The sequence below is a fragment of the Vanacampus margaritifer genome, chromosome 3, assembly GCF_051991255.1.
Source record: "Vanacampus margaritifer isolate UIUO_Vmar chromosome 3, RoL_Vmar_1.0, whole genome shotgun sequence".
NCBI classification, from domain to species: domain Eukaryota; kingdom Metazoa; phylum Chordata; class Actinopteri; order Syngnathiformes; family Syngnathidae; genus Vanacampus; species Vanacampus margaritifer.
In genome coordinates this window covers 4,444,932-4,465,124 of record NC_135434.1, presented here as the reverse complement: position 1 = coordinate 4,465,124, position 20,193 = coordinate 4,444,932, and the positions used below count along the sequence as shown (strand labels likewise).

Sequence of the window (20,193 nt, the reverse complement as noted above, 5' to 3'; positions counted from 1 at the left end):
CGGTCATTTTGAGGTTTGTTGTCACATATGCAAAGAATGGGCCAATGAAAAATGCACCTCTGGCAACTCAGTTTACGTATGCCAGAATTGTTGAGTCTGAGAGTGAGGAAGTTTCATAATCCATCCATCAATCCATCCATTATTAACCAAAATTCAATTTAATCTCAAATTTCCAGTTTAAAGGGAGCAAAACAGGCATTTGAGGCTGATAGTTATGATCTATATGCCAGCAGTTCCTAAGGACTTTAGTCTATTTCATAATATTTTATGTTCAAGTTTTCTCAATGACTATGGTAAGATAAACGATAAACAATTTCTCTGGCTGTAAAAACAAACAAAAACACCGGAGAACAAGGATAATTTTGTCCTTGTTTTATTAGTTGCAAAATCCAATGTGACATCTCACCCCATATAGTGAGACAACTTACCCGTTGGTGGGGCAACATGTCACATGTTTACTCCCTCCATTTGATGGCTTATACCTCTGCACTGACACAAAGTATGAAAATGGCATGAATACAAAACATATACCTAAAACTTTAGTCTTTCATCTGGTATACATTTTGTTTATATATGATGTATTGATTCCAAGAAATATATAAAAGTATAAAAAGTGATACAACTAGCCCCGGTCTCTTTGTATAGTTTTGTGCCTGCATTTTTAAGGAAGAAAAAAAAAAAAGAAGCAAATATTTAGTCTGAGTTTTTCAACAGTTGAGCAATAGCTAAGAACCTTCCTTTACTATAATTAAAGAAGATGGAAACCTGACTGTCTACTATCATTGCTACTTAAGTCTGTCCTACTAATTACCTTTATATTGCATCCAAGCTCATTAAAACAACAAAGTTAGGGGCTGCCTACAACTTTAGCACACTATTGCTCTTTGACAGCTTCGAAAAGTAGTTGCTTTAAAACAAACTTGCCAGTAATGATGGCTGTCTGGAAAAGAATCAAAGTATGCAGTTGATTTGAATAACTTTGAAGCGGTGGAGATGATTGAAGATGATTAAGTCCACTGTGTGAAATGTACACATTTCCATTCACACACTTTGCATTCCACCCCTCCCTTTGCAGTTTTATTATTCGTGGTACGCTGCGCCTCTCGGCACAGGCCGCCGAGATTAGTCATCGTCTGTCCCATCTGTTGTGTTTACTCCGAGGACTCATTTGTTTACTCGCCGGCTCACATCAGATTGCCGTGTGGCCAGGGGGATTCCTTGGGTACAGATGCGGTCGTATCCTCTCATTTGGCACACTGATTCATCATGTTAGTCATTAATAGTTTCACTGAACGACACCCTTTCTTAAATTATGTAATCATTTCAAATCTAATGAGAGGAAAAGATGCTTTGAGAGTCCAAAAGGTTTGGTCCACTGTACATGTATGCTCAAAGATTTAAAAAAAATAAATAAATAAAATAAGTCAACGTTCAGGTGTGTTAAATAAATGTAAATTAAAAAAACTGATAAGAAGCAGTGGCTAGTTCAAAACAAACTTTATTTTACGTCAATTTTGGTTTATGCTAACAATGCCAAAGCCAGTAGACGGGCTAACGAATATCTGTGTCGCAGTGGTATAACCCTTTAGGCAATGTCTGTTTGAAGACAAACAATGCAGCAACACATGGCCAAAAAATAATAATACTCACAGGCAAATATTATTTATCCTATCTGCAAACAACTGATATAACAACTGCAGTTTATTGAGGACCATCTTTTAAATTTATATACTAGACTATATATATTTTTTTTATTATACACACACCTGAAGGAAGAGCACAATTGTCAATTGAATTGATGTAAAAAAAAATAAAAATAAAAAGGCAAAAAAAAGATTTTGGGCATTCTTTTTTTTCTTTCTAAAGAAAGGCACAAAATTAAACATTTGGGATTCAATTTGATCTGTTTCAACTTCAAACTGTTCAACTTGTCCCCACCCAAATTTTTCTTCAAATTTCACAGTAAAAGTCAAATATAGATTTTTTTTTCTCCTCTAATTTCGACATTTTCCCGATCCATTCAAATCATTCTAACTTCAAATTGTTCAGCTTACTCCCATTACATTTTTTTTTTCAAAATTTCAATGTAAAAGCCAGAATTTTAAATGTTAGAGTTTTTACCTGTCATTTCGGTGTCACTTGGTCGATTCAAAACATTCCATCTTGAAACTGTTCAGCACATGCAGAGTCAGTATTGCCGTCCAAAACTTTCATCATTTTTTATAAAAAACAATATTATAGAGCCCTATTTTCTTAATTAAAAATACCTTACAATTTTTTTTTGGGGGGGGGGCTTGAATGGGTTAACAGCTTTTTAATTCATTTCAATGGAGAAAGATCACTTGCGATAGCAGTGTGGTCACGGAATGAATTCAACTCTCAAGGCATCACTGCATAGCTGCTAATAAAAATTAATCTGTCCATCCATTTTCTATCAGTTTTTTTCAAACAATACTAGAAAATTTAGAGCCTTCGGTGATGCTAAACTGGAAAATTCCCATGCAAGTACGGGGAAAACATACAAACTCCATATACACTCCAAAAACAGTTGGGTCAAAAATAACCCAATAATGGGTCAAAAATAGACCGATCTCTCGACTTGGGTCTATTTGACCCAACTTTGAGTCAAGAAATTAGTCTTTTAGTGTAAAATAACCAAATAAATATTGGTCAGATCCTTTACTCGGGTCAAAAAATTGGATCATTTTGTATAAAACAACCCAGAAAGTTGGGTCAAACTGACCCATTAAGTGGATTTGTCCATTTTTGATCCATAATTGGGTTACTTTTGACCCAACTGTTTTTAGAGTATAGGACAGCGAAAACCCGAACCCTGAGTCTTGGAGCTGTGAGGCAGATGTGCTAACCACTAATCGCCAGCCTGAATAGAAGCAATAAATGTAATATGTCATCTCATTCATAGTGTTTTGCTGCCAAGAGAAAATGCCAAACATTTCCTGCATTGTTGCTGGTGTTAGTCTGTCTGTGTATTGGCACACAAACAAGTTCAGGATTTACTGGCTTGTGGAATCCAAATGGCGGCGTGTAAATCCGTCACATTTGCTTTGGTCTTTTCAATTGTTGAGTTCATTTCACATCGGGGCAGTTTCGGCAGATCAAAAAGAGAAACGCTATGGACAGCGAATGCGTAATGCCAAGAGCGCAGTCCGACAAACAATCAAACTATGTGGAAGCATGCAGCAGCCAACTTCAAGGGACCCTAAAGTCAATCTTGCATAACACAAGGTCGACATTCATTATGTAAAGTCAATTAGCTCTGGCTGCCTCTATTACTGCCTTACGTGCTTTAATTTAGGGAGAATTTGCTGAGTTTACTGACTTGTGGCCTTTTCCACACAAAATTATCTTCCTAAGTGAAAACTGCAGCTGTCTGTAAGACAGAATTTGTTGGCAAATGGATGGCCAAAAGGCAAGTCTTGCATGAAAAAGAACACGGTTCTTAATTAAACCAATAGAATACAGCGGGACTGGCAGCTCCACAGTAAAACTTCACAAGTTTCTTCTGAATGATGATTAACGCAACGGACTTCTGTGATGTGCATTGAACAAAGTATTAAAACGATATTTTACAGCATGCGGATGGCCCAAATCCAAAGCCGTAATTATTGTGAGGATGGGTTGCAATAAATTTCTGACTGAGGGTCAATAATATTATAGAGCATGAAACATTGTTTAACTATGGAGGACCAAAACTGGCAACATTCAAAATAAAGAAATTACTAATTAAAAAGATAAATGACTAAAAGTGAAAATAAAAACGGATATAAAAAATATATAATTCAAAAATTCAATAAAATAAAATACATATAAATGGAAATAAAAATAGCAATATATATATATATATATATATAATATATACTGTATATATATATTTATATATATATATATATATATATATATATATATATATATCCATAAATAAAGAAAGAAAGAAACGAGATTCAAAAAATAAATGTCAAAATAAATATATAAATAGAATTAAATATCAATCAATCAATAAAAATGCTCTGCTCTCACATTTATTTATTTCATGCTGCAGACGCTCTGCCAGGATGAAATGTTATTCAAATGAGGGGGGCGGTCCGAAGGGTGTCTTGGGTTGGACTCCTAAAATACTCCCTGAAATACAAGAATAGCATACAAGTTGTGTTTTTTGGAGTGTGGTATGTGCAAGACAGCTGCTGAGAACAAGCACACAGACTTGCAGGCATTTATCTAAAAATAAGATTCCCTCCCTGAGTACAGAGCATAAGGCACAATAACAACATTAGCAATGAAATGAGGACACATTGGCTCGTGAACAGGCTTAAAAACACAAATATACAAAAATAAATAAATAGATGAACAACAGATAATGCATTTATGACCATTAAAATAAAGCCTCTTATTGTTGTGCGCGTTGTTGTCCTTGTGCCTGATGAATAGGTGCATGAAAAGGAACGACTGGCCAGAACTTGTTGACATTTTCACGAGTCCTGTTGGAGCACTTAAGATGCCCACTTGATTGATACGAGTGCTTTGCAGACAAAAGGAGGGCGAAATGAAGAATGGACATAAATGTAAAGGGGGATAGAGCATGTGGGGAAACATCAGCAAGTGATGGTGGTGGGGAGAGGGAAGGGCTGTAAGAGCAATGGGAGAAATAAAAGAATAAAACACCCAAAGAAGAACCATAAAGACAGTAAGGAGACAACAAGAGAAGAAAAGTTGACACGAGCTCTTCCTCACTGGTTTCAGTAGGTCGGCCTATAGAGAAGCTCCCTGGAGGCCAATCTGCGTTTCAGCTCCTTCCACAACAGCTCTCTTTCCTTTTGGGCACCCTTCATGAAGCCTCGGTTCTCCTGGGCTCTCCGACTCAGGTAAGGCATCACCTCGTTCACCGGGCCGTAGGGGACATACTTGTAGACTGGAAAGCCTGCCTGGCCTGGGGTTGCATGTAAAGTGAAGGGTGCGGGTATTATTTTTGTCCACTTTATAGCACTGTAGTATCTGTGACTGAATACGTGTGACAGGCCTGGCCTGTTGAGGGACGTGGGAGTCACCGAATGAGTGTGTAAACTTAGCTGGCTGCTAACTGGCTAATCCGTTAGCCACTCTCAGTGATGAGTACAAATATGTGCTAATGTTTATTTTGTTACATTAGTTCAATAAAGTGACTGTAATCATAAATTCTTAAAATGTATTTCACAATACATCCATACGGAAGAGGGTTAGGGCCAGTAAAGAGAGAGAAAAAAAAGTTTGGCAAGATTCTCACTTTATTCTTGGAATTCTTACTTTAAAATCAGAATTCTGACTTCTGTGATAGGTAGAATTCTGACTTTATTCTCACTTTAAATCCAGAATTCTGAGAATAAAGTCTGAATTTTATTTTAATCTCAAAATTCTGACTTTAAAGTGAGAATTCTCACTTTAAAGTCGGCATTCTCACTTTAAAGTCAGAATGCTGCCAACCTTTTTGCTCTTCACTGGCCCTCATCCTCTTTCCGTATCTATCCAATACAATAAAATGTACAATGATTTTTTTTTATTAACATTTGTGCGCTACATTCTTTTAGGATACAATGAAAAGTCCTGGCTTTTAAAGCCTGTCCACAATTGCTGTTTTGTCCCTCCAGAAAACCACAAAGAACCAGACGTCTTACACGAATTGCGAGACCCTTTCAAGTGGAACTGACAACTTCCTGCTGCAGCCGCTTGCGTGCGTGATTGACAAACAACAGGGCGAGAACCGACAGCGGCGGCTCACGGAGACAACTCGTCAATGCCGAGGTGCCTCACTTCATATGTCACCGCGTGGGCCGGCAATCTGCGGTCACGGTCAGACTGCCGATTCTCACCAGGCACGGTTCGGACTTAAACTATCGCATTAAGGCTTCGGAGGGCATCATAAGGTTCGCTGTGACTCCATATGTGTGTTTTACTCACCCAGTGGGAAGCTGATCTGATCACACATGCCCAGGAGCTGGCCAAAGAACACTTTGTTTTCCCTGGGCAACAGAGCCAGCTCGTTCATTCTGATGGCCAGATAGGCCAACAAAAAAAAGAAAGAAAAGGAGATACGCATTTAGGAAGATTCACACGAGGATGATGAGGAGAAGCGAAAACGTACCTCTGCAATGTGTGCTTCACGGTGTCCTCATTATGAGAAGCCACCATAACGTTGGCGTTCCTGTGAAGGGCGATCTCATCCAGAACGTAATCCAAACATCTGAGCAAAAGCACACACAGCTCAGGTTTGTTTGGCACATATGCGGTTCATACAAATATTTTATTGTAATTGAGACTTAGCCAGGTTGCAAGGCAAGGCAGCTTTGTGCTTCAATGTGCTTTTAAAGAGGAAGTCAACATTAAACATTTTGTGACAATAATATGTTATATGTGACTTTACTAGTTCTAGACAGGACATTCTGATTGATATTGCATTTGCGGAATATGAGTTATAAAGCAAAATCCAGCCGTTTTTTTTTAATCCATCTCAGGGGGCGGCCATTTTGCCACTTGCTGTCGACTTAAGATGACATCACAGTTACTTAAGGCTCAGGCAACGATCTATCACTATAAAAAAAATGCTAGGTTTTGCTGCTTAACTCATATTCCACTAACGCAATATTAGCCAGAATACCATATTTAGACGAGCAAAGCTGCATAGAACATATTATTGTCAATTTAAAAAAAATAAAAATAGGTTGACCTCTCCATTAAAAACATTTACAAACAAAAAAGGTAAAGACTTTTAAAAGCTAAGTAAATAAATGTAGTAGTATCTTACTAAAATTTAGATTTTTGAAAAAAAATTGATTTTTTTTTATATATATATTTTTTAAAATGCTTTAAAAGACCTTAATTTATTTTATTATTTTTGATTTTTTTACCTAGATTTAAAAGCGTTTACAATTGTTGGCATCTTATTACATTTGCGTGCAGCATAACAGCTAAATGCTGCTGCACCGTGTTTGCTTGCTCCACTAATTGACCCGACCAGACCTCGGAGACCTACAAATGATGTGAAATGAACTAGTTTGTGCACAATATGTGGTCACAGGGCATAGAAAGCACACTCAGTTGCCACCATACTTACTGTTTTTCATTCATTTATATGGCCCAGAAGTGTTTTTAATACAAATGTTGACTGTAATTATGACTTTTTTCCCCACGTCTTTTTATTGGAATTTCCTACATTATCGTACATGTACAATACAAATAGTCAATACACAGTCTGTAATTATGACTTCAGCACTGCGTTAGCATAGGTTAGTGATAGGCAACGTTAAGTTCCAGCTTAATACAAATTCATGTTACCTTGCTGCCATAGATATAAAACTCCACCATAAAAAGTCCATCCTAAACTGGAGTCTGTAGCATTTTGGGGAATTTTGCAAAATTAATGGTGCTCATTTCTCCACTATACACTTTTAATGCAGTGTCACAAAATGATTGAGGAAAACACAAAATGTTAACAAGTTCTCAGGCTCACCTGTGGTACATTGCATTGGTAGTCTCGTAGTCAGGGTTGATGGGGTCCTCATAGTCAAATTCTAATGCTCTCTCCCGCTCCTGGTGCATGTATGCCCCTCGCACCAGCTTGGCAGCAAAGAGCCAGCCCTCGCGCCTCGATAGCTCCACATCCAACGTTACGTTGTCAAAAGCGTCCTGCGTACAAAGACTGAAGATGACCAAATCAAGATCTCACAGCACCTTCACAACAGCAGAATGTTCCAGCTGTGATGATGCGTTCGGACCTTCAAGTAGCACTGGTATGTGTTGAAGATGACCGGCTTGTCTTTGTTGTAAACCTTCTGCATTTGCAGCGTTAGTCTGCTGATGGCCGGCTGCATGTACGTCTGTTCTGCATCCACCATCAAGCGGACGCCATTTTTTACAGCGTGCTGCGAAAAAAATAGTAGTTACTAATTGTCAGACAGTGATGCCATGTGATCAGGCTCTGCGAAATTACCTTGGCTAAAGTATCCATGCGCTGCAATATCCTCTTCATTTGTCCCTCCTCCTCTGCGGTGAAGTCTTTCAGCAGAGGCTCCAGTTCACCAAGCTGAGCAAACAAGCAAGAGGACTATTAGATACTAATGGGCCCTAATGGAATGACAAAGTCAAGGTAGTAATGAAACTCCTTATCATTCACGAACAGAAAGTGTGATTTGGTTAGTATAATTACCTCCGCCAAAGGCAAGAGGTGTTGTGTTATCGGTTGGCTTGTCAGGATCACGCAAAAAAAAACACACAGCTGATTTCCATAAACCATTTGGTGAGAAGCTAAATGAAGATTGCATCTAATTTTCTCTTTATTCCGTTTTAAGCTATTGTAGAATTGCACTCTCATATTTTACGGTTTAAGGCTATTTTGATGTCACTGAATCCGAAAATGGCAATAGTTTTACAAAATATCTCTCGTTTTTGAGATATTCCACATTTGTGTTTTAAAAGGAACCCCGACTGTAATGACAAGTTTGCTCAATAATATTTATTTGATTGTTGTTGGTAAAGAAAGCAAAGTAAGCCTCGTAGCGTTCCTAAAGAAACAACATGCGATCAGGAGAGTCACCCTCCCCTCACGCAGTGCTCTCGTTATTCACCAGACACATTCAAGAGTTTCGATCGTCCCTTTAGGAACGCTACGGAGACTTACCCTGCTTTCTTTATAGGCGTTTCACATTGCTCGGCAGAGAGCCTGCCGACATTCTACGTCACTACGCACTGAATGCGTTGCGACGTAAATAACAATGGCGGTGTACGTCCAAATAAAGTTTCTACAAAATGTATTAAACTGGAAATGATTTTTGAAAAATAAATCTCACAGTTGTGCTAAAAGCAACCAAATAAATATTATACAGGGATGTGATTTGACCAAAGTGAAATTATCTGAAAATTTAGCCGGGGGTCTGGGGGCGGCTGGCACCCAGCTAGGTCCAGGGCAGTGCCCTGGTGGGGGGACAAGGGGCTCATGGGTTTTCCGTGTTTTTAAGTACTTTCAATGCACTCACATGACAAAGAAATAGACAAAACAACAGCATAAATTTTCAATGTATATTGAACTATGCCATATAAAATGGCAGTTTTAGTCAACTCAAAATCAGTCACATTCAAAAACATTGGACTGCCTTTGCTTTTAAAAACTATCACTGAGAATATCATCATATCTAACTAATGTGATTACTAAGTTAACACATAAATAATGTTGAAGAGTTCAAATTTCATGAACAAATAATTGTATCATGACCAAATGAAAAGTAACTCATATTAGAGCATACCACAAATGTCTTTGTTATAGCAGAAGATGTTATCTGTCGGAGTCATGTGCATACACAATGAACTACTAAAAAAAAAAAATAATAATCGGAATTTTTTTTTTTTGGGGGGGGGGTGGATAAAAAAAAGCTGAATTAGCGGAAAAATCACATCCCTGATTATAGAGCAAACTTGTCGTGACAGTCGGGGGTTCCTTTAAAAAAAAAAAGTGCTAAAATATGCACATTTTGACATTGGTATTCTCTTTATGCTCCAGCTTCGATGAGGCTGTATGTCTATTCAAGCATGTCCAGCCATCCATTATCTAAACCTTTTTTCCTCACAAGGGTCGCAGGCATGCCAGAGCCTGTCCCAACTGTCTTCGAACAGCAAGTATTCTTTTATTTTTTATGTGATATTGTTAACTTATTTGCTCACAAAAAACGTATAAATACGTTCTATTTTAAATATTACCATGGTCCCAAAAACTGATGAAAGTAGAGACTCTAATCTTTCTTTTGGTAGGTTCTATATTTTTAGAGCAATAGAACACAATATTTTGTGGGCCTTGCAGAATCAGTCAAAATCTAGTAAAACAGCCGGGAGCAAAGGGGGTTGCTTCAGTGAAAATGTCTGGAAGTGAATGAGTTAATCAACCATATAATACCAGAAAAAATTAGTGGATGTTAGTTTACATATTTTCTTTTGCAGTTCATGTGTGACCACATGGATGTTGTACTACCGGGCTTGTTTCAATTTCATTAGACAAACAACAAGCATTTCTGATGTCCCCTTATGAAAAACTAGAGCCAATTCCAAGAAACAGACATCATTTTTGGACTCAACAGTCCAATATAAACCAGGAATGATTAAAATATCTTCAGCACTCAAGATGGCGGCCGAGAGAGAGGATCGTAAAGCTCCACCACCATGCATATAGCACGTACACAATTATAAACCCACGTAGCATAAACTGACAAGACAGATGGACAAACGAACGCAGGAAAGGGCTAGGCAGAGTTCTGCGCTCTGTTGACTTTCGAGTTGTATATTTCAGCCTGACTGACCTCAACATTGGGGACAACAAGCAGCTCGGCCAGGTTTACTCTGTCATCAAAGAGGCTGTTCCAATCCAGGAGGTCAATAGTTCTGCCAAAACAGAGCATCAGAAATTACAACGTTGATATGCCGACATCTAATATCAGTACTCGCCCTTCCCTAAAAAGAAACTTTTTAAGTGAAACATTTTCCTTTTTACTACACTCATACTCACCCTGAAGTTTCATCTCGCCGTGCAGTCAACATATTGTAGAAGTCATCTTTTGCACCCACACTGCTCAAAAAGTCCTTAACGGATACATTAGCATTCAAAGTAAGTCAATGTGTATCAACATAACTAACCATTTGCATGAACAAGCTCAATATGAGAAAAAAGCAAGTCACCTGCATCTGTTTAAGATCCAACTTTTGCTCCAAGACATCTATGCCGTCTTTACACTGCTTGGCTGCCAGGAAGCTGAAAAATCGCCGCCATTTCACGAGGACCTCAGAGAACTGGAGCTTGAAGAACAAAGGCGCCAGGTCAGCACAATGCTACTCAACAAGTCGGGTGATTATGATGACGCATTGATGTCCTTGAGCTGAAACGTCTCACCAGAAACTGAGGTCGGCCCAGGGCGGTCATTTTGATGGCAGAGAAGCCGCCCATTGAACTCCCACCTATTGGAGATGTGGGATAGACTTTTTTTCACATTTGATTTCAAATAATTCCATAACTTTGCCTAGTCACATGATAAAACTGCGATGAATTACGGAAATACGCCAGCGAGAAGTACGTTCTTGAGACCGGGCTTACCAAGACCCGACTCGTTGCGTCACAAGAACGTACTCTGTGTTCTTGATATTGAGAAACGGCCTCTCTACATATAACATGTAGGTAAATCAACCTATCAGTCAACTGTAGTGTCTAAAATGATTCCAAATAATCAAAGACTTAAAACACCTCGTGACAAGTTAAACTTTTATGATTGAAAGCTTTGCCAGATTGTTACTTAAGGCAATAGCCCTTCTCGGTTGAGACGTAAACATACCTGAGGAGCTAAAATAGATAGACAGATATTTTATTAATCCCGTACGAAAAAGTACGACTGAAATAATAACCTGCGGCAAGACAGTCAAAGTTTTTAGACATACCACTGATTATGTGTCATAAAATGGTATCCTAAAACTCATTCAAATGAGATATACAGTATAAGTATACTGCCTGAGCTACATGACAACACTTTAGCTATGACATTGCATTCCGAGATGCTGTGTGTTATACACTAATTGGTCAGGTGATACAGTTTACGTTTCTGTTTTACAGATCTTTTTTGACATGTACAGAACCTGTGTTTGCTTACCAGATGCCTGGATACATTTAATGAATGTTTCCATATGTTGGTCGCATTTGCTCTCATCCGCATAGAAATAGGTTTGGGATCCACCAAACATGTGTTTGTAGTCCTCGCCTGTTGGTGACAGCAAAATTTAATTTGCCTTAAGGCAAGCAAACTTAATGAAGACTACTGTGCAGTATGTTGTACAAGCCAATTAGGTGAGGTGACTGACCTTTCTCTGCACTGGATGCACTTGAGCTAAATGAGAAGAAACACGAGTGAATCAACCCCTTACAGACTTTAACATGTAACGTTTTGTTTACATCACTTCTGCTATGCTTTCATCACCTTATTTATTTATTTAGGAGTACACGAAATGTATGAAACCGTTGATTTCCATGCAACTCTGTTGAGATGCAGAAGGAAAAGGCAAACATCCTGGCACTTGATGATATCATGTAACACATGACGTGTAGTGTTAATTTCGAAAACTAAGCAAAAATAATTTCGTCAACACACATTTTTCACTAAGACTAGACTAGATTAAAACCCTCATTAATAAACAATAATTTGCACTAAATCAGTATGCATTTTCGTCGACTAATGAAGACGAGACGAAAATGTACTTCACTCTAAAAAAAAAAAATTGTGGACATTTTAGTTCATGAACAAAAATGAGACGAAAACTATATGATTTTGTCAAATCTTGTCTCTGCTCATCTGTCACCGTGACACTGTCATGTGACACACAGTGACACACCCCCTTTCAAATCTGCAGCTGAGCGAGTGCAACATGCACAAACGCAGGAGGTGGATTCACAATGAAAGGTTAAACAAAAAGTAAATTATAGTTATAACGTAACATTAACCAAACGGCTATAATGTTCCATCAATTATGTTAATCCGACCGCTAACTTACTAGCCCATTGCAAGGAGCTAAGTAGCCATTGATATACTGTAATTGTGTGTGAAGTTATTTTTCATCAAAAAGATGAGAGAATTGTTACGTGAAATTTTTTAGATCCGAAATGGTCAACATTATCTACTGACAAAAAATACAAACTTGACTAAAATGTTGAGTTTTTGTTGACTAAAATTAAACGAATAAAATTATGTTTTTTAGGACTAAAATAAAGATTAAAATGCTACATGTATAGCTGACTGAAAACGGACTAAATAATATGGGATGAGGTTGACTAACTATGATAAAAACTATCAAGCGTGATTCAAACAAGACTAAAAGTGAGATGATTTTTTTTTTTAAATGGCTGATCAAATTAACACTAATGACGTGTTGAGAATCGTAGTAAAAGTTCCCATTGAGCTGCCTGATGTTTTTATGTAACGTATATAACGTTTGAACTTTAAGTCAGCTGTCCGCCTATACGTCAGCATCACTTAAACACTTGTAAAGACACACTGCAGGCGTGCTTTTATTCTGACCTTCATTAAACAAAAAAAAATAAAACATTTGAAAAGTAAAAGGTCAACGTTAATAATAAGAATTAAAGCAGGAAAGTCCATCTGTCAAACGACATCTACTTTGTTCAAAGGCCTTTTGAAGCGCTCCAAATGGAGTGTCCTTGCTGCTGCTGTCTGGACGGAGCGCTCGCATGCCTTTATATGAGGTCACAGCAAACGCGCGCTCCTCATGTGACAGAATTCCAAACAAGTGAGACATTCTCTGCAGCAGCCAATCCCATGAGGGAAATTCTTACTGTATGTTTTAGGCATCAAACAAGGTTGAAGTACTATTTTGCAATATCACTGCAAGTCTGTGCTATTAGTTGTGAACTTGTGGGCAATTTTGCATTAGGTAGATAATCTAACGTGACTTGGGTGTGTCAAAATTAGTGCGTTCATTTTGAGTTGATTTAAAGTTACTTTAACGCCACAATTAATAAATAAAAAAAAGCACAATTAATTAATTAATTACACGTCCACGTCAAAATAGCAGTAGTAAATTTAATAATAATACACATATTTGTGAAGACTTGGTTTAAGTTGCATTTTAAAATTTAAAAAAATGCTATGTTGAAGATTAGATAGCTCTTTGAAAAACAAAAATGCACTGAGCTGTCAACATTTTACACGCATTTATGCCATCTAATGGCAGAAAAATGACCTCAACACAAATCACTATCACACTCAAGTTTTCATCATCTTTTGATTTTTAACTCAATTTTATGAATTATTATGAAATTATTGTATCAATAACTGAAAGAGGCAACCGTATTTATATATTTAATTTATAATATTTTAAAAAATTCCCACTTTTAAGTTTTATGTTATGTTATTGTACATTTTATTGTCTATTTAAAACAGATATAAAATTTGTGATTAATGGTGAGTTAACTATTGAAGTCATGCAATTAATTAGGATTCAAAAGAATTATCGCCTGACACCCCTAGTTGAAAAATTATTTTGCAATCTCACAATAAATCTGTACTATTAGTTGTGAACTTGTGGACAATTTTGCAATAAGGGCATAATCTAGCAGGCGGGACTGCTGTCATAAAAAAGAAAAAAGCACTTTTTTAAATTTATTGTATATGCGATTTTATATATCATCACTGTCCTGTGAAAAACACCTATGTCCATTTTTGTCTTTTTGTGTGTTTTTTTTTTATTTATGGGATGAAACTGAAAAACGTAAAAAAAAAAAAAAATTAAAAGGACATAAGTGTTTTTCACAGGCAAAGCGACGATATGTATATTTAATGTATGTACGTATGTTATTTAAACGAAATTTGACATTGCTATTGTGGGGTACAAGTTGTCATAAAAATACAAAATTGTTTTTGGAGGGGCACTTTTGCTTTACCCGCTCATAATATAATAATGCCACTGAACTTAAGTTTCCCAGCAGAAGATGACGGTTACTGAAATAAGCTACTGCATAATTATACCTGATGAATGAAAGAATGTTTGGAAAATAGTGCAACTTTCTTACTGCATTGTTGTCTGTGGATCTTCCTCCTGACTAACGTCCTCCTCCACACTGTAGTCCAGCACAGATCCCACCCCGAAGGCCAGGTTCTTCTGGATGAGCGGCCTGATGGCCTTGTGATCCTCGCCGGCCACAAACTGTCCGTAAAACGTCATCTTCATCAGCTGATCAAAGGCTTTCTGACCCAGCACCTTCTTCCCGAAATCCATTATCTGAGCAGAGGTAGTACAGGATGATGTAACCTGAGAGCTTTCATGAATCATTTAAACACATCCAGCCTGGTGAGTTGGAAAGAACCACTGCGGAATCCCTTTTTTTTTTTTTAATTGAATATTCTAACATCGCGGTTGCCTGTGACGCCTCATCAGGAGTATTTGACAACACTTGGATGATGGAAGACGCTACGGCGCTCACGTCAGTCACAATGTCCCTGCAGCGGCAGGTTGTGTCTCGGCATGTTTTGAACGCATCAGTCTTGCCTGACAAGAGTGCTTGAGGAAGACTTTTAATGCAGCCATAGACACCTTTATTAGGAAGAGAAGCCTCTTTGCAAGTCTCGAGGTAGAACTTCCTCTAAAACAGGGACACATAAAAAAGTAACCCCTTTAACTTATCCAGTAAAGTGAGAGGTGGTAAGAATAATACAGCTTGCAAATGAATACCTTCTGGGGTAGTCTGCAGCTACTCAGTGACCCTGAACACAATGAGAGGTACCTCAGAAATCAAACGCAATCCATTCTGTGATGTTGGTCGACTCCCAATTTGTTCAAACTTTTAAAGTGAATTCAGGGAATGGTTTCTGAACATGTTATACAGTATATGTTACTAAAAACGTGAAATGACTGAAAACTTTTTGTGCTAAATAGTGGCGATGTAGCTTTTCAGATTTTTGGGGTGTGGCTAAGCACCTCCGTAGTCTGCTTGGGTGGTACTGGTTACTTAACTCATTCACTTGCAGCCATTTTCACTGAAGCAACCCCCTTCGCTCCCAGCTCTTTTACTGGATTTTGACTGATTTTACAAGGCCCACAAAATATTGTGTTTGATTGCTATAAAAACATGGAACCTAACAAAAGAAAGATTGGAAAATATCTAATAATAATATCTCATCTTTCTTTTGGTAGGTTCCATGTTTTTATAGCAATACAGTAGAACACAATATTCTGTGGGCCTTGCAAAGTTGATCAAAATCCAGTAAAACATCCCGGAGCGAAGGGGGTTGCTTCAGTGAAAATGGATGGGAGTTTTAATTGTGGCAATTAGGCATAAACTATGAATGTTAAGTTTATGTTAAAACTTGGGGGGCGGTGGGGGTTTATAAACGTATACATTTACAATCAGCATACATTATTGTCTGAATATTTTGCAAAGGAATTATTTTTGAATAAATTAAAGCCTTAAATAAACGTTTGTTGGGTTTATTTGGATTCAAATCGATTAAAAATCGTAATCATCCTCAATGACTGAAAGAAAGAAAAAATCGAGATGTATTTTATGGCCATTTCGCCCTGCCCTAGATGTTGTGCTGTGGCTAGTCGGCCTGTATAACACAGACGAGGGGGTGAAACTAAATAAAAGCAACGCGTGCACAAGCAGGGCCGCTGGCTTGTCTGGAAAAACAAGTTGTAATTTGAGAGGTGAGTGTTAAATGCTAGCCCGAAGTTATTTTGCACGTCTCACGTTTGAAAACAAATCGTGAAATAGCTTTTATAGGCCTTGTGATAAATTAGATGATCTTTTGTAGTCATGGCTGAGGAACTGTTATGTCATTGATTATGCAAATGTCTTGTATTGTGTCTACATGTAGTTATTGGGTTGTTCAAGTATGAAATTCTACTAAGGCTGGTTTGGATTGAATGCGACAAAGTCTATTATGGTGGTTGTAGTTTCTTAATGTGTATGCAGTACTGAATGATGTCATCATGTCATGTTTTGCCCCTTTAATGTAGCTTAGAAGATAGCCACTATTAGAAAGAAGCCCCTCTTACTTGATAGTGAAGCACCGATCACACAATAATGGTTTAATCAAATACACCTCGTTGACCAAAAAAAAAAGGAATTACATTTAAAAATGTCAATTTTTAACTCATTCACTGCCATTGACGGCTATAGACATTAAAAATTTATTTTAACTATTTCTCCTAGCTTAACATTTTTCCCACTTCAGTTAACAAGAGTATGAAAACCTAGATTTTTTTATTGTATTAGAACAGATATAAAATTTGTGATTAATCGTGAGTTAACTAGTGAAGTCAGGCGATTAATTATGATTAAAAAAAATTATATATCTATTTAAAAATATATCAATAAATAAATAAAAATAAACATATATATATTTAGAAAAGATTGTTAATAATTAGGGGCATCAGGCGATTAAAATTTGTAATCGTAATTAATCGCATGACTTCACTAGTTAACTCACAATTAATCACAAATGTCATATCTGTTCTAAATGTACAAAAAATTATAATTCTGTGTTTTCATACTCTTGTTAACAAAAATGGGGGAAAAAAAATTAAACTAATAGAAATAGTTCAAATGAATTTTTGACGTCTATAGCTGTCAATGGCAGTGAATGAGTTAAGTATCGCTACGGCTTACAGAAGGTAAATGTGGTGCTTCCTTGTTTTTGTTATGTGTGCCTTGGCCTCCAGGAGGCAGTGTGGTGCATACATGCAGATAATACTTACATTTTGAACAAAAGACACAAAGAAGATACTCATGGCTAAGTTGCAGTAATATAACTATTTTTTCATGTAGAATGAATACAGTACCTGTAAGTATTGTTATATTATCTTTCTGTAAATGTTGCCGTGTCCTTTGTGTTCCAATATTCGTTAATTAAATGCTACTACCACAACATTGATGCTAATTTCATTGAGGCATTTTGTATATTGTGTTGGGTTTAAGCTAGCAGACTTTTTGAAGACGAAGTTATGTGTTTGTTTGTTTTTTAATCAAATAAATGTGTAATTATCTTTATTTTGTGTTGGTTCCACAGTAAACATCAACTGGGAGTGTCAATGGACAATTCCGAACAACGGGGCATTTCTGATAGTTCCGCAATGCAACGCTTCTTTTACACATTGAAAACAAACGGCGTAAATTGTAATGCTTTTTGCCTGTGCCTAGCATACAAACCAGGCAGGTTGTTATAGTAGCCAAACGGAATTGCATCACATTTTGATATTAAAATAAATATTAGGGCATAAGTACAATATTTAGGGACACGCACTGTAAATTGGCTTGCAAAGTATTTATTCATACCACTCTTATTCACTATATTACTGATAAATGGCTGAAATGTGGAGCAGAGGTTTGTCAGCAACAAATAAATGTTCAAGAGTAGTTCATGCAAATTGTAGTTGCCTCTTAGTAGATATTGTTCGGGTGTACCTAATGTAGTGTCTTGTAAGGGTACAATATGTTCTTACTTTGCATGACACATTAGTTGCCTAATGCTGCTTCGTGTTAGCACCTAATGTAAAGAAGGCATGATCACTAATCTTGTTTTACTTGATATAATAATAGTTTGCTTCATTTCATTTATTTTAAGAGAATGAGAGAACAGAATCACATTGTGGATGATTTATAATAGTTTCGGAATGCAGTACTTCCTGTTTCAGCACCCTGTACTGTACAGTGGCATAAGAAATCTTTATATTGTATAATGGTGCCTATAATTATAATTTGGCATAATTTACACCACCATTAGGGGAAACTACTAAAGGTCAGTATTAGTACGTGGTTACCTCTTGATTCTTATCAACCAGGAAGTCAAAGGAGCACATCTTGAGAACCAGCAGACTTCTGAGGAGCTCCAACGAGTCCTTGCTCTTATAAGCCTCTCTGGGCTGCTCAAAGTCCACACAAATCCCTCTGCTGGCCCGTCCCGAACCAGCACGACGTCCTTCTGGGTCAACATGTCGACCTCCATCGTCCACCTGCTGCGTGTGCTGGGCTCGGCTGGCCGCTGCGGTGCTAACGGGGAGCCGCGCTCTTCGACTGGTGAGTAGCCGCCTGAGGGGCGCCTCGGCCCGGGCTCGCGTGGCTGCTGTTGCCGGCAACATGAGAAGTCACCAGAGTATCGGATCTCCGGTCCGGCGTGTTGTGGCGAGTTTACGGAGCACAAAGGAACCTCACGCTCTTATTTGCATAAGTGGGCGTGTCTGATGCAGAGTTGTTTTGCTGACTTTTTGGGATGGCACACCCTTTCGCTGTAGAACTTTTATCACTACTGCTAGCTCCAGTACAGTGGCCACAAATTGTACTCAAGTAAGAGTACTGGTACTTCAAGAAAAAGTCCTCAAAAATAATTAAGCAAGAGTGTGAGTGAAAAAAAAAAAAAAAGTCCAGTGAGTCTGAATTATTTTTGGTTGATCACAAAATGAACAAAATACACACCCAATTTAAAATAGGGACTTGCACAGAAATTGGCCAATAAAATCATTGTAACCAAAACAAAAATGTATTATATATGGTTATAAAAGAATGTAATATATGTTACTCCGAGTGTGCTGATGCAGGGGCGTGCAAAGCAGGGGGTCTAACGGGGCAGTTACCACCGTAGGCGATTGTTGATGATGAGGCATGATCCAGCTGGGATTGATGGGCATAAACTTTTAATTAATAATAAAAATTTGATGTGTCAGTAATTTTGTTATAGGCCTACAGCATTGCTCATTTGCGCTGCCATCGTATTCAGTTTGCTCTCTGGTTCACTAACATGGACAATTTCTGTTTTATCATAATATTTATGTTTTTTTCCCCCCTTTTTATGTATTGCATGGATCCCACAAGTTCACCAAAAAATATATTCAGAAACAGAGAAAAAACAAACAAAACCAACAAGGTAGGTACAGTGAGCGAGTGCAGATTAACATTTGCTTAATATGCAGTTATTCGGACGATTGGTGTATTTATTGCATTAGTCATGGCTCTAAGACCTTTGAATACGAGTTTGAGAAAATGACCTAAAGCAGGTGTTTCATTTTGTCAAGTGAAGTCGGTGAGTCAGCCAGCACAGAGCTCTGTTCATACCATTTTAAATTAAATAGCGTTATTTCTAGCATATTAAATTAGCAATTGGACATAACCTCGGGTTGCTGTTGTGTTGATGTGAGTATGCAAAATGTGACTCATCTCCTCACCTTCATCTGGACCCAAATATTCTCAGAGGGTATACTGAATTCACACTTAAGGTATTATATCAGTACATCAATGATTTGCTTGTGGTGAAGACTTTTTAATTTGCACGCAAGCGTACATAATGACGCACTACATGATAACGTTCTGCTTCGCTGCGGGTTCGTTTACGCACGTTTAAGAATCCATCTGGGAGTTCTTTCTTGTTTTAGGACATTTTGAGTGGGATCATTACCTCTGTCAAGGAGGGTAATGTTGTGTGTCTGTAAGCACTGAGTACTTGAAACACTGCAGCCTTGTTTCCGTGGTGGAGGGATGAGGCTGGAGACCAAAAAAAAAGGACATTAAATGTATAAGTGTGAGGCTGTGTAAATGTAGCACTGGGCTGTGGTTCTCAAAGTGTGGGACGAGTCCCCCTACTGGTACACTCTAAAAAACGAAGAAGGTTCTACAAT

At 37.7% G+C, this 20,193-nt stretch overlaps 1 protein-coding gene and 1 long non-coding RNA gene across 4 annotated transcripts in view; one reads left to right on the top strand and one right to left on the bottom strand.

Annotated features, from left to right (window-relative positions):
- LOC144049084 (uncharacterized) overlaps positions 1 to 8,924 on the top strand; it is a 75,376-nt gene extending 66,452 nt beyond the window's left edge. Inside the window, exons 3-5 of one of the 2 annotated variants that reach the window (XR_013293474.1) lie at positions 4,759 to 4,880; positions 5,640 to 5,745; positions 7,606 to 8,924. This is a non-coding gene — a long non-coding RNA (uncharacterized LOC144049084). Of the gene's footprint in view, positions 1 to 4,758; positions 4,881 to 5,639; positions 5,794 to 7,605 lie in introns of both variants that reach the window. The other variant, XR_013293473.1, reaches the window with a different exon arrangement.
- On the bottom strand, positions 4,025 to 18,726 carry prodhb (proline dehydrogenase (oxidase) 1b). 2 transcript variants are annotated; one of them, XM_077561709.1, is made up of 15 exons: positions 18,346 to 18,726; positions 14,597 to 14,805; positions 11,875 to 11,900; positions 11,667 to 11,774; positions 10,919 to 10,983; positions 10,708 to 10,824; positions 10,538 to 10,611; positions 10,332 to 10,413; positions 7,979 to 8,071; positions 7,764 to 7,910; positions 7,499 to 7,674; positions 6,134 to 6,232; positions 5,950 to 6,038; positions 4,750 to 4,945; positions 4,025 to 4,140 (listed from the first exon to the last, which is right to left on the bottom strand). In XM_077561709.1, the coding sequence occupies exons 1-14, from the start codon at positions 18,661 to 18,663 to the stop codon at positions 4,755 to 4,757; spliced, it is 1,794 nt and encodes a 597-aa protein (XP_077417835.1). In that variant the 5' UTR covers positions 18,664 to 18,726; the 3' UTR covers positions 4,025 to 4,140; positions 4,750 to 4,754. The 2 variants fall into 2 exon arrangements, with proteins under 2 accessions (XP_077417835.1, XP_077417834.1); XM_077561708.1 differs by having other exon boundaries at positions 4,025 to 4,945.
- Positions 18,727 to 20,193: the final 1,467 nt, after the last annotated feature.